Here is a 14,032-nt window from a genome sequence, read left to right on the forward strand (position 1 = left end):
CCTCAACCCTAGGTAGATTAGATGGTGTTCATATCTGTGCAGAGTGGACAGGAAATTGTGGGCATAGGTGGGTCAATGTTGCTGGGGGCGCTATGTCTCCCTACTCTTAACAAGGTAAAATGCTCTTTGTATTGAATTTGAGCTGTTCCAGTCTACTAGTCCATATTGCTATGAGTATCCAATTCTTTTTTCCAATTAAGGGGCAATTTAGCATGGCCAATTCACCTACCCTGCACATCTTTTGAGTTGTGCGGGTGAGACCCACGCAGACACTGGGAGAATGTGCAAACTCCATACTCCGGGACAGTGACCGGGGTCGCGATTGAACCCGGGTCCTCGGCGCCGTGAGGCAGCTATGCTAACCACTGCGCTACCGTGCTGCCCTTGTCAATATTGCTATTATAGAATCTACAGCACTACAGGTGATTTGGATTTTGTTTATTGTCACATGCACCAAGGTACAGTGAAAAGTATTTTTCTGCGAGCAGCTCAACAGATCATTAAGTACATGAAAAGAAAAGAAAATACATAATAGGGCATCAAAAGGCACACAATGTACATAACCGGCATCGGGTGAAGCATACAGGGGTGTAGTGTTAATGAGGTCAGTCCTTAAGAGGGTCATTTAGGAGTCTGGTAACAGTGGGGAAGAAGCTGTTTTCTGAGTCTGTTCCGTGGGTGTTCTCAGACTTCTGTATCTCCTGCCCGATGGACGAAGGTGGAAGAGTGAGTAAGCCGGGGGGGGGGGTCTTTGATTTTCTGCCCGCTTTCCCCAGGCAATGGGAGGTGTTGATGGAATCAGTGGCCTGCTTGGTCTATGCCAGTGTTTATTTCCCACACTTGCCTCTTCACCTCTGCCTCCATATTCCTCCATTTCATTCTTCTTCATGTATACATTAAGGCTACACTGAGCCAATACTATATGCTTCAGTCACTTCACATGACTGAGATCCACATTCTCGTCACTTTCTGTACAGAGATTTCCTGGAAACTCTTTGTTTGATCTTTAGTTGGCTACATTATCCCATATTTATTCCATCACAAATATCTCTCTTCCATGCAAACTCTTCATCATTTTAAACACCTCTACCAGTTTTCCTCCAACTTCTGTGGAATTATTGATGTCCCATCAATTCTCTTATCCTCTCTGCACTTCCATGTTTCAGTGTCAGCCTGAATTTTCCATTTTTGCAGTCCCTGAAACCGGCAGCAACTTCGGAAGTCAGCACACATGCAGAATAATGTAGAAGTTTGTGTCAGTTATTGGTTCTCTGCTTCCTGAAAGGGTGTTCTTCTGAAACAACCCCTCCCAGATGTGAATGGAAATAAGTTGAATTAATGAGAACTTCCACTCGTGCGCTGTTAATCGCGTTGTAGAAACCTGTAACTCACCCAGCTCTGTTCTGCAACCATTTTTCAGCCAATTTTGCTACCTGGCTTCAACTCCAAATACACAGTTTGTTGTGCACACTTTAAAAAAAAAAATAAAAAAATATTTGTTTAAAAATTTTAACATTTTAATAGTTGAAAATATAACTCGTATAACATTTACCAAACAAAACTATCCCAAAATAAAACAAAACCCCAGGTCCCTTGGAGAAAATTTCACCTTCCCTCCTTCTCCAAATACAAGAAATCCATTAGATTCCCCTAGCCATACCGAGGCACAGGATGAAGAAACTGACCTCCAACCTCAACAGGATCCACCTGGGAGCGATCAACGAGGTGAAGCCCAAAATACCCACCCCCACTCCCGGCTGCAACTCCAGCACGTCTGACAGCCCGAATATGGCACCCAGGGGATTGGGCTCTAAATCCATATGTAGAATTGCCGACATGGTGCTGAAGAACAACCCCCAAAACTTCTTCAATTTCGGGCAGGGAAAAATGTGTACATGATTGTCTGGGCCCCTCCCATAACGCTCACAAATATTCTCCACCCCCTCAAACAACCGACTCATCCTCGATATCGTCAGGTGTGCTCTGTGCACTACCTTTAGCTGTATCAACCCCAGTCTTGCACGTGAAGTTGAGGCATTCACTCTTCGCGGCATGTTGCACCCCAGTCCCTCCTCCAGCGCTATCCCCAGCTCTTCTTCCAGAGATGCCCTATCCTTCTCCCAAATCCTCCCATAAATTGCCAAGATGATGCCCTCCCATCACCGACTACAACCCCTCCAGCAACAAGGAGGGCGGTGCTACCGGAATAGCCAGATAGACCTTTTTCACAAAATCCCACACCTGCATGCACCTGAAACCCTCCCCTTGCGGCACCCCGACCTCGCCCCAACTCCTCCAGACTCTCAAACCATCCTTCTATGAGCAGGTCCTTTATTTCCATCATCCCTTGCTCAAACCGATGGTTCCCCCATATTGGCATTAACTTTGACCCTCCCCCCAACTTCAGCAAGTGCTGCCGAAAGTGCCTCCATATTTTCAGCGTGGCCACTACCACCGGACTCCGTGAATACCTCCCCGGGGCAAACCGAAGCGGTGGCATTGCTAACTCCTGCAACCCTGGTCCCTTACAAAAACCTGCCTCTATCTTTAGCCACAAAGCCTCTGTCTCCCTACTCCAGCCACACATTTTCTCAGCTTTCGCCACACAATAATAGTATAACAAGTTCGGAGGGCAAAGCCCCCTCACCCTCTCTGGAGCACTGTGCTCCTAATCCTTGCTACCTTACCGGCCCAACAAACGACAAAATCAGCCTCTCCACCCCATAAAACAAAATTTGGGGGCAAAAAGACCCGCGGGCAATGAAACAAGAATACAAACCACGGCAAAATGTTGATCTTAACCACCTGCACCCGGCCTGCCAATGATGAGGAAAGGCTATCCCATCTCAGCAAATCTGCCCACCAAACTTATGAAGTTCAACTTCTGGAGCCAAGTACAGTCCCGAGCCAGCTGCACTCCCAGATACCTAAAGTTGCCGCAATCTGAAATGGCCCTGGAGAAGATACCACAAAAAATTAAGTTTTTCCCAAAATGATCTTGTCGCCTGACAATGGTCCAAATCGCCTAAATAGCCCCCACTGAAGAGATGGACAACAGAAGATCATCAGCGTACAGGGATATCCTATGCTCCAAGCCCCTCCCCCATCTCACTATTCCCCTCCATTTATCCAAGCACTTACACGCAATGGCCAAGGGCTTTATTGCCAGTGGAAACAGAAGAGGGGACATGGGGCATCCCTGCCTCATTCCCCTGTGCAGAGGAAAGTACCCTGAATTCATCTCATTTGTGTGCATGCTCGCCATCGGGTCCTTATACAAGTTTCACCCAAGCCACAAACTTGGGCCCAATCCCAAAACACTCCACCACCACAAATAGCTCCACTCGACACCATCAAATGTCTTCTCTCCATCCAGTGCCACCACCTCCAACTCCTTCCCTTCTTATGGAGAAAGATCCACATTCGACAGATGCCGCACATTAGATGACAACTGTCTCCCTTCACGAATCACACCTGCTTTTCCCCAATCACTGCTTACACTTTTTCAGCTGCAGAAAAATGGAGGCCTGTCCCAAAGTCTCCAGCAGCACCCCTCTACTACTACGTCCTCAAACATCTCCAACAGCAGCAGCGCCAACTTATCCAGAAACTTCTTATAAAACTCCACTGGGAAGCCATCTGGTCCCGGTGCCTTACCCGTCTGCATCTTCCCTGTCACCGCCTACGCTTTGCTCCCGTTCGCTAGCCAATTTGTGTCTGCTAGTGTGGTGGCCCCAGCTAGAGCCCCCTCCACCATATAGTAAAAAAAAAACAGCACCCTAGCCCCCCCGCACCCAAAACTTCCACACTCCCAACACAATAATATAAATCACCACTTTCACACATCTCCTTATTTCAGCTTCGCCCATCACAGAACCTTCTCTTTCACCTGATAGCTGTGGTAGCAGGCAATCATAGCCCTAGGTGGCTCATTCGCTTTTGATTTCAGCTGGAGTGACTGGTGGGCCCTGTCCAACTCGTAGAGGGAAGGGTCCTGCTCCTCCCCCATCAACTTGGCAAACATCTCCGTAAAGTACTCTGTAGACCTCTAGCCCTCCAGTCCCTCAGGCAGTCTCTAAGGCAGATCCTTAGATTCTGCCTTCATGACCTGTTCCCCAGGTACTCCCGCCTTGGGTCTCAGCCCTTTTTTACTCTCCACCACCCTTCGCAACTCTTCCCCTATCAAAGTGAACTGGTCGCTATGCTGCGACAATGCCTCCTCCACCCCCTTCAACAGCTCTCCTTGCTCCCGCACCGCCGTTGTCATCTTTGCCAAAGCGTCCTTCATCTGGGCAACATTTTATCCACCAACTCCTTGAGCGAAGTCATCATTTTCATTTGATGCTTAAACTCAAAACCCCCGCCTTCGCTTTTGTCAACTTATCCATCGTAATGGGCGTGGCCACACTCGGCGAACTTACTCCCGCCATCTTTCCTCCTACTGAACTCCCCACCAAACTTGCTGGTGGACTTTGCTCGCCCCTTGTTTCCCCTGTATTCTTTTTCTGGATTTTCAACATCCTTTAGTTGCCTTAAGCTTTCCCACGAATGATAATATTAAATTTTTCCCAAAAACTGGGTGCCAAGGGCCAAAAAAACAAAGGCTCTAGCAGGAGCGACCAAACGTGCGACCTCCACCTACAAACCGTCACTGGGAGTCCAGTCGTGCACACCTTCTATTATAGTGGTATGAGGAAAACGTGGGAGGAGTAAGATTTATTGAATTGCTCTTACACAGAGCCGGGCCATGTGGCCACCTTCTGTGCTTTAACTGTTCTTTGATTCTATATTTCTGAAAATCTATATATAAGCACATTCATGATGTGGCACTGCACATCATACCTTCATGTCTGTTTTTGACAGGGTAATCCGCAGACTGTTTTGGTTTTGCAATGACCTGGATATGATCACACAGTTGAACCTTTCTGCAGTATGATTAGTTGATTCGACTTTCATCATGTACTTCCACTCATTTTAGTTGTGGCTTGGAGAAATTGAGAGTAAGCAAACTTGCATTGATAAAGCACCTTTCCACTACCGCCATCAGGCAAAAGCTTTTGTTATACTTTCCAATACTAATTGTAATCTTGTCATCATAGAATGAGAGAATGTATGCAAATAAGAATGGCAATGACTTTTAGAACACAAACTGGTAAAGTACAGAACAATTATTTCTGCAAACATAAGGACAGAGAAAGACAGGATAATTTCAGAACAATGATCTTTAAGAACCAGCGCTTCTGATTGCACAACAGATCGGGGAAGGGGGAAGTACATCGAGCCATAAACACATGGTAAAATTACATTACAAGATTCACACATTCATGTATAGCGAGATCAAGACTTGCAATTAGGCTCATTGAAAGCCTTGCAAGAGCAGTTCAGAAAGAGGGGAGCCCATACATTTGAGATGGGGGTCCCACACTTTACAGGATGTAGCCGACTTCGAACTGAGATACAATCCATAACTATTTTATGCCAATTCTGAATCGAAGAAGACTTGCCACTAATCCAATAGTAGAAGATATTTTTTGGAGCTGCAAAAGTTAGGATGTCTTTTTCATTAGCGTTAAAAATTCTCCTATCTGGAAGGTCAAGAATTAGGAATATAGGATCAATTTCCAAGGCTGTGCCAATTATCGTCTTGAGCTCCTTAACTGCACCAGACCAATAGGATTGAATGTTGACACAGGACCCATGCACAGTGTATATAATCACCCTCGACTACCAGGCACTTGAGGGATAGCGGGGAAATAGCAGGATCAAACCTGTGTTTCAAACTCTGATGTGATGTGCAAACGGTGCAGAACATGAACTGAGCCTCCTTTATTCTGTTCCATGCCCAGTATATTGGCACAATCCCATATATTGCCCCATGTTTCCATAGCAATGTTGGTTGCCAAGTCTTTCCCAAAATTGCAACGTACCCAATATACTCACAGGATCTAAATCATAAGGTATTATCAAAATTGCCAATTAATGTTTAGGCTCTGCAGAAGTCAGGATTTTCTTCCACCAGGGAACAGAATTTGCAAGATGCATAGTTGTCTTATTAAGGATAAAGTCAATTTGCAGATACTTAAAGAAAAGAGTGTCTCAGAATGTCAAATTGTTGACATAGCTGCTCAAAGGATGACAAGGAGGTACTAGTGAACACATCTCCCATCTACAAATGCCTCTATCTCTCAAAATATGAAATCCATGTTCCATAAAACCTGGTGGGAAGTCCTGAATGGGAGAGAAAGCGGAAGTCGATTTTAGATCTCTCTGACGGACCAACCTCCACACTCTTAAGAGTGTTAATGATTTTTAGGCCACCTAGCAGAGCTCGATCTGAAGTCCACGACAACAGAACCTGTAAAAGATACACCAACTGGCCTGCTTCAATATCGAGCCAAATGGAAGTGAGGTCCCCACCAACCCAGTCCCAAGTGAACCTAAGCTGAGAGGCTAATTGGTACATTATATCATCCCCAGTCCCCCTTTGGAACCTGGGATCTGCAACTTGGCCAACTTCAAAATGAGGTTTGAATTTTATTTAAATCACAGCATCTTTGATGTTACTGAAGTGACAGTATACAGCAGGTTGGCTGCTGTACTGGGGAGAGGCAATAAATCTTGTTTTGTAAAAGGTTCTTAATTTACTTTGGCTATCAGTTATTACATTTTTACAAAAATTAATAATTACCTCTGTGCCCCACGAGAAAGGAGGGCAGGAGAAGTTGATATCTAGCCTACTTACACTAATATCTTTGTAAAGGATGAACCTTTAACAAAATAAGACTTTTCTACTCTTTAAAAATGTGTATTCCCAATGTATTTCAATACATTATTGTTTAAAGAACATTCGTATTATTGATGGGCTTTTAAGTCTTTTTCTGCATGTGTTCTGTTGCAGATGTGATGCAGATCCATCCGCGCTTGCTAAATACGTTGTTGCTTTGGTAAAGAAAGATAAAACTGAGAAGGAGTTGAAGGCACTGTGTGTTGACCAATTAGACGTCTTCCTACAGAAAGGTATAGTAAAGAACATCTTGCATACAAAAACAACTTGGTAATTTTTTTAATGTTAGCGTCGGAGCAAAAGAAACTGTGAACTATACCCAGAGATATTCATGCAGTTTTAAATCAATGGATGGAAAAACAAAATACTGCAGATGCAGGAAATCCAAACAGGCAGCAGAAAACGCTGTACATACTCAGCGAGTCTGGTATCATCTGAGGAAGGAGAAACAAGTGAAGCATCCCGTCAAAAACCTTTCATCCCATTTAGAGATGCATCAGTTTTTAAGCAAGACAGAGGCACAATGGGATGATGGTGCAAGGCATGCTGGAAGAGAAGAAACCAGTCTAGAGGGGGTATAAATGAGAATATAGAATCAGCACCAACAGCTGTTTGAAAAAATGCAGTCCGGGTGGGAATGAGCCAATATTTGCTATAAGCTATCTTGACTCTGTTTTCTCATGCCCTGCTTCCTATAAGGATTCCTCTCATCCAGTTTCTTGGTCTCTGTTGCATTTGTTCGTATGATGCAACCTTCCATACCAGAAGTTCTGATATATCTTCCTTTTTCTTCAACTGTGGATTTCTCTGCACTGTGGTTGACAACTGTGGCTGTTCCATTTCGCAAACCTATGTTCTCTTCCTTTTCCACCCCACTACAGAAACATATAGAGATCGCCTTAGCCTTACTTCCCACCCCACCAGCCTCCACATTTCTCACATTATCTGCTGCCATCTCCAACAAGCACATCTACCCCAAACCTTCCATTTTCACCATTCCAAAGAGAAGGTTGTCTCTGCAACAGTTTGGTCCACTGCTCTATTACTCTTTCTCCCTTTCCCAAGGTGCCTTCCTATTCAGGTAGTGAATATACATATCTTTGTCCCAACATATCGAGGTGAAACAGTGTCTCACTTGTGGTGTGATATCCTCTACAGTGGGCAGATTAGGTGAAGTGACTTTTTGTGGAGCACTTCTATTCATTTCACAAGTGTGCTTCTGGTCGCTGGAGGTTGTGATTGCTGTACAGCAGACCAGGATCATTGAACTGTGAGAGAGAGACAAAAATCAAACCGATATCACAGGAAGGCTTTGAGTTGATTAGCTGGTAAGTATTGTAGCTTTGCTTCCCTTTTTCCCGAAGTTAGGAAGTTAGCTTAAGGAGTTAGAAAATTAAAAAATATTTTTATTTGATGAAGAGCTAAATACACATTTTTAATTAAACTCCCTTTTTAAGTAGTCAATTTATCTAATAGACGACTGGCAGGGCAGATGTGACCACTAGAGTGCACATCCTGTTCCATGTAGGAACTCAATTCCAGAGTCCTGGATAACCTAAGCAGGAAATATCATGTGTTGCAGTAGGAGGGTTTCAGAGTTAAGGAACAGCTGGTGTCACTTTTGTGATACATCCGCGAGCATGAAAGATTTGTAGTTAGCATTTCTGTAAATATGGTCACCCTGCAGTTTAAGTATGCAGGGAGTGAGGGAATGGGTGAGTACCAGGCAGGTGATGCAGGAGTCCCCAAAGTGAATCTCAGAATATTTAATCACCCCCCCCCCCCCCCCCCCCCCCCTCCCTTGAGCCAGGTCTCTTATCGCCACATTATATTTCCATGTGCCTATTTGCATCTCACCAATCTTATTTACCACACTCCATGCATTTACGTAAGCCCACATCAACCCTAATTTACACTTTAATTACTCCCTTTTGCCCTGAACCCACCCACTATCTCCCACTCTACTACCATCCCAATATTCTTTGTATCTTGGTATCGCTCCCTAGTATTACCTTTTGGTTCCCACACCTTCCCCAAAAGCACTAGCAAATCTCTCTGCAAGCAAAATGGTTCCCCAGAACTGGTCTCAATGTCCCAAAAATATAAGCGCCCTCCCTCGTACGGCATCTCTCCAGCCCCAATTATCTACTCTATCCTCTTGATTCTATACTAATTTACAATGCCTGTATAGTCCCCTATCAAATCTCATATCAATATGGCTCCTTTGTGTCCCCCTGTACAGCTGACCCGGTCATGGTGCCATGGACCTGGCACTGTTTAATTGAACCTCAGTGTAAGTTCGAGGAACAGCAACTCCACTTTCAATTAGGCATTTTACAGCTTTATAGATTCAACATTTTGAGTTTAACGATTTCAGACCAGAACCTCTTCCCCTTTTTTTTTGTTTTTGTTTTTGCTTTGTGTATGTTTTTTGCGATGATTCAGTTTTTCCCATTTTAAACCTCCTCCAGACGCAAAATTTTTGTTTCTTCTCCTGTTGTTGAGCACCATCATCCCTTTTATCAAGTAATCTTTTCAACCTTCCACATAATCATGGTCTTGTTCTTCACCCACCATCCCTCAGCTTAAAACCTGTTACATCTCATACCTTTTTCCAGTTTTGATGAAAGGTCTTTGGCTTGAAATGTTAACTGATTCTCTCTCGCCAGCTACTGCCGGACCTGCTGAGTATTTCCAGGATTTCCTATATTTATATTTGAATATGAAGTTGGCTGTTGTTCAAGAAGCTGGTTAAATAGGGAGGTACATAATCTCTTCCTTTGACCTGGGATCGAATTGAGCTCTCATTACTGAGAAAAAAGTTGCTGGTCAAAATTGAATCAAGGCACTTTTACATTGATGCTTGTTTATTTGAGACAGCTCCAGGTCCCAGGTTCGATTCCCAGCTTGGGTCTCTGTTTGTTCGGAGTCTGCACGTTCTCCTCATGTCTGCGTGGGTTTTCTCCGGGTGCTCCAGTTTTCTCCCACAGTCCAAAGATGTGCAGGTTGGGTGGATTGGCCATGCTAAATTGCCCTTAATGTCCAAAATTGCCCTGAGTGTTGGGTGGGATTACTGGGTTATGGGGATAGGGTGGAGGTGTGGTCTTAAATGGGGTGCTCTTTCCAAGGGCCGGTGCAGACTCAATGGGCTAAATGGCCTCCTGCACTGTAAATTCTATGATTCTATGAAAGTGGCTTGCAGACACCTTGAGCCATTTTTCAATTAAAAGACCAGTGATATCAGTCTGGTCTGTCATGTGCTTGCGTTGTTTGTTTAAGGTAGTATATTTGAGTAGAATAGCAAGAGCTTTATTCCAATCTCTTGTCTGCTTTATCGAACTTGTGAGTACCTAAAACAGAATTGTGTTGTTTTTGGATGCAGCCATCATTTGCTATGAGCGCAATCAGACCAGTTATACATATTGCTACCCCAACCTTTACTTTGCACTTTAAAAAAATTTAATCATGACATCTGCAGTCTAGATCCACTGTATGCTTTATCATATGAATTTGTTGAGCATTAATTTTATCACGATACTCCATTTATCTGTGCAGTTTTCCCAATTGCAGTACTTGTTCCTTATGGTTATGCCTTCAGCCATATTTTCAAATCTTTCTTAGTGTCACAAGTAGGCCTACATTAACACTGCAATGAAGTTACTGTGAAAAGCCCCCTAGGTATTATGGCTCAGCTCTTTGCATTTATTTTCCGTGCAACCATTAGAGTCTAATTTTCCTGCTTCCCCATTGTTTTTCCAGGAACCTATTTACTTTCCCTGCAAATCTATTGTCTTAATTTAAAATGTAATCCAAATATGCTGGTTCTGTTTTTCACATATCGTTTTCCCATATAATTTCAGTATAGAAGTTGTTAAAATTAAGGATTTGTATTTAGTCTGGTTTGGATAGATTGAAAAAGATTGGATGAAAAGATGAAAGGTCAAAGAGTTATGTTAGATGCCCAGAAGTCTGATACGCTACAGCATTTTGCAAAGAAGGTTCGCGGATTGTCAGTTACAGAAGGTGAATTGTTAGTAGCTTTGTTTTGAACATGTATGTATGTGTTGCATAGCTTTTTAACTTGCCTGTGGGGGGGATTGAAAGGAATTTCCCAGAGCTATTCCCAAGTTTGTTGCAGGATTGCATGGTTGGGGGGATTAGTCACATTTTCACTGGACCTAGTTGGTGGGCTTGAGGGTCTTTTCTTGCACTTGGATCCATTCTAACAAATGAATATATCACCAGCTTGTGACACATGAGAATTTGTTGCTCCATAGAAGCTAGCTACCACCAAGCAGATGTGTTCACGGCCCCAGGTGGCGGCACAGTGGTTAGCACTGCTGTCCCACAGCAGCAGAGACCCGGGTTAAATTCCGACCTCGGGTGACTGTGTGAAGTTTGCACATTCTTCCGGGATCTGCGTGGGTTTCCTCCGGACGTCCCGGGTTCCTCCCACAGTCCAAAGGTGCAGGTTAGGTGGTTTGGCCATGATAAATTGCCCTTGGTGTCCAAAACGATTGGATGGGGTTACGGGGATAAGATGGAGGCGTGGGTTTAAGTAGGGTGCTGTTTCCAAGGGCCAGTGCAGACTCAATGGGCTGAATGGCCCCCTGCACTGTAAATTCTATGATTCTCGGCTAATTCCAAATTTAAAAAAGTTTAAATGTAAACAATGGAACTACTTAGAATTAATGCAAGACGCAATAGTTATTTAAATTGACACAAGATGTTCGCAACAAAGTTTATTAAAAAAATAAGTGACACACTTCTACTCGCAGCACCCCATTACCCTAAATACTTTTTCCGCAGACTGGTGAAGTTACAGCTAAGCATTTCCATTGTGTATATGCAAAAAGCTGGAAGATTTTAACCAGGCAGGTACTACCATTTTTACTTCACCACAGATCTCCATCTCAGATTTAAATTTAACAGTTGAACTAGTATTAATATGGATTTGTCATCAATTGTTGCTGGTGGAAGAGAATTCCATATTTCTCCACCTTTTGTATGCACAAGTGGCAACCTAATTTCACTCAAAAGATCTGGTTTTAATGTTTGGATTTGCTCCCTAGCCCTAGACGCCCCCAAATTTAGCTAATTGCATTTCTTCATCACAACAATGAGTGCACTTCTGAAGTGTTTAATTGACTATCAAACACTTGGGTATGTCCTAAATGCATAAAAAACACTAAAAATGAAAGTCATTCATTATTGTGTGGAACCTGGTATATGTAAAATGTTTGTCTCTAACACAGTCGCTGCACCTCAAGTAATTCTGTGTGAAACAGGCTGTGAAAACACAAATGCAAATATTATGAAATAAAATTTCAATATTAAATTATCCAGTTAACACTGGTCATTGCAATAGCATTCACTACATTTTCCCCTAATGTAGGCTCCTGGACGTCTGCGGCCGTAAGTTGGAGATTTCACATTAATTTGCAAGCAATTCATTCCCTCAAAGACTTCCCAGTTAGCTTTGTATCTCTTTTGTTGCAGGGTTTAAAAATATTTTCTCCCCTTTTACAGCTTCCCTTTTGTCACCTTGTCTCGGTCTTGTGTTCTCTTTCCCCCCACATAAACACGGAAGGGAAACAACCTGTGATTGGAGGAGCAGTTTCTTACAGATTCTGTCACTTCCACGTAGAGGGGCAACTTTTCTCTGGCTCGGTGATTACATTTTCCAGGGCGTTTTGTGGGGCAACTTCGCCTGCCTCCCCCATGTATTTTGAGCGCTGATGTGAGGTGATTCATTTTGGAATGAAGAATGCAGAGAAGTACAATCAAATAAAGGGTACAATTCTAAAGGGGGTGCAAGACTAGAAATGTGTATGTATATGTTATATATTAGATACACGCACATTAATTGGCGAAGGTGCCACAGTTAATAAAGCTTGCAGCTTCCGAGGCTTCGTTAATAGGCGCAGAAGTGTACAAAAGCAAGGAAGATTAACGTGTATAGGAGACTGATTCAACTTCAACCAGAGTATTGTGTCCAGTTCTAGGTACCACTCTTTCATTAAAGATATGAAAACACAGGGCAGCATGGTGGTGCAGTGGGTTAGCCCTTCAGCCTCACGACGCTGAGGTCCCAGGTTCGATCCCGGCTCTGGGTCACTGTCCGTGTGGAGCTTGCACATTCTCCCCGTGTTTACGTGGGTTTCGCCCCCACAACCCAAAGATGTGCAGGCTAGGTGGATTGCCCATGTTAAAATTGCCCCTTAATTGGAAAAAATTAATTGGGGACACTAAATTTATAGAACAAAAAAAAGATATGAAAACATGAGAGTGCAGAAAAGATTCATCACAATGGCCCCAGGGATGAGGAACTTCAGTTATGTTGGAAGATTGGAGAAGTTGGGTCTCTTTTTTTTCCTTGGAGAAAAGAAGAAAATGTAGTGAATTTGATAGAGGTATTCAAAATCATGAGGAATCAAGATAGAGTAGGTAGAGAGGAAAAATCTTCCTATTGGTAGAAGGGTGGATAAACACGCACAGATTTAAAGCAATTGAAAGAAGCAGTGGCAAAATGATGAAAGCCTTTTTTACATAATTTGTTTGGACCTGCGATGCATTGGTTGAGGCATGCTGAATCGAAGCATTCTTGAGGGAAAAAGACTATCAAAAGGAAGAATAAACAGTGTTGAGGAGAGAAAGTGAGAGAGTGGCATGAGGGAAATTGCAGTTACGGAGGAGACCTGGCACAGACATGACAGGCTGCGTTAACAGTTCAGTAATTCTAAAATTCTGATATCAAAGATTGTTGCATTTGCAAGGAAGCTGACTAATGTACTCCAAGGAAAGTAGTAAATGGTTGCATCTGGTTTTTATAATTTTCAATGATTTTTAATCGAGCAGTTCATTCACGGGCAGATAAGTGTCTTTAAGTCATTTTCCGGCTGCTGTTAAATGCATGAATCAATATTGTAATGGAAAGGAAAGAAAATGTCAGCTGCCTGACAAGATATTACATTTGTGATTATGTAGATTCATTTTAGCAGAGATTTAAACTTTCATCACCTTGGGTGCAATTTCCTATTGTACCGAATTTGGCTCATAAAGTTTGCACACTGCAAGGCCCCACAACAGATATTGACTGGGTGATCTTTTTAGTGATGCTGGTTAGACTATAAAGATTGGACAGTGTACCAGGGAAAGCGCCTCTGTTCTTTAAAATCGTGTCATGGGGCCTTTTACGTCCATCTATCATTGAAAAGCCAGCACCTCCACGAGGGCTGCATCCCCTGC

General features: G+C 43.3%; 1 protein-coding gene across 5 annotated transcripts in view; it reads left to right on the forward strand.

The window, feature by feature from the left end:
- The window catches only part of rbm26 (RNA binding motif protein 26), a 92,232-nt gene that overhangs the window by 20,866 nt on the left and 57,334 nt on the right, over window positions 1-14,032 (forward strand). For all 5 annotated transcript variants that reach the window (XM_038817694.1, XM_038817696.1, XM_038817695.1 and 2 more), the window contains one exon: window positions 6,899-7,017. In XM_038817694.1, coding sequence (XP_038673622.1) covers window positions 6,899-7,017 — 119 coding nt within the window. The remainder of the gene's footprint in view (window positions 1-6,898; window positions 7,018-14,032) is intronic.

The sequence above is a fragment of the Scyliorhinus canicula genome, chromosome 14, assembly GCF_902713615.1.
Source record: "Scyliorhinus canicula chromosome 14, sScyCan1.1, whole genome shotgun sequence".
NCBI lineage: Eukaryota > Metazoa > Chordata > Chondrichthyes > Carcharhiniformes > Scyliorhinidae > Scyliorhinus > Scyliorhinus canicula.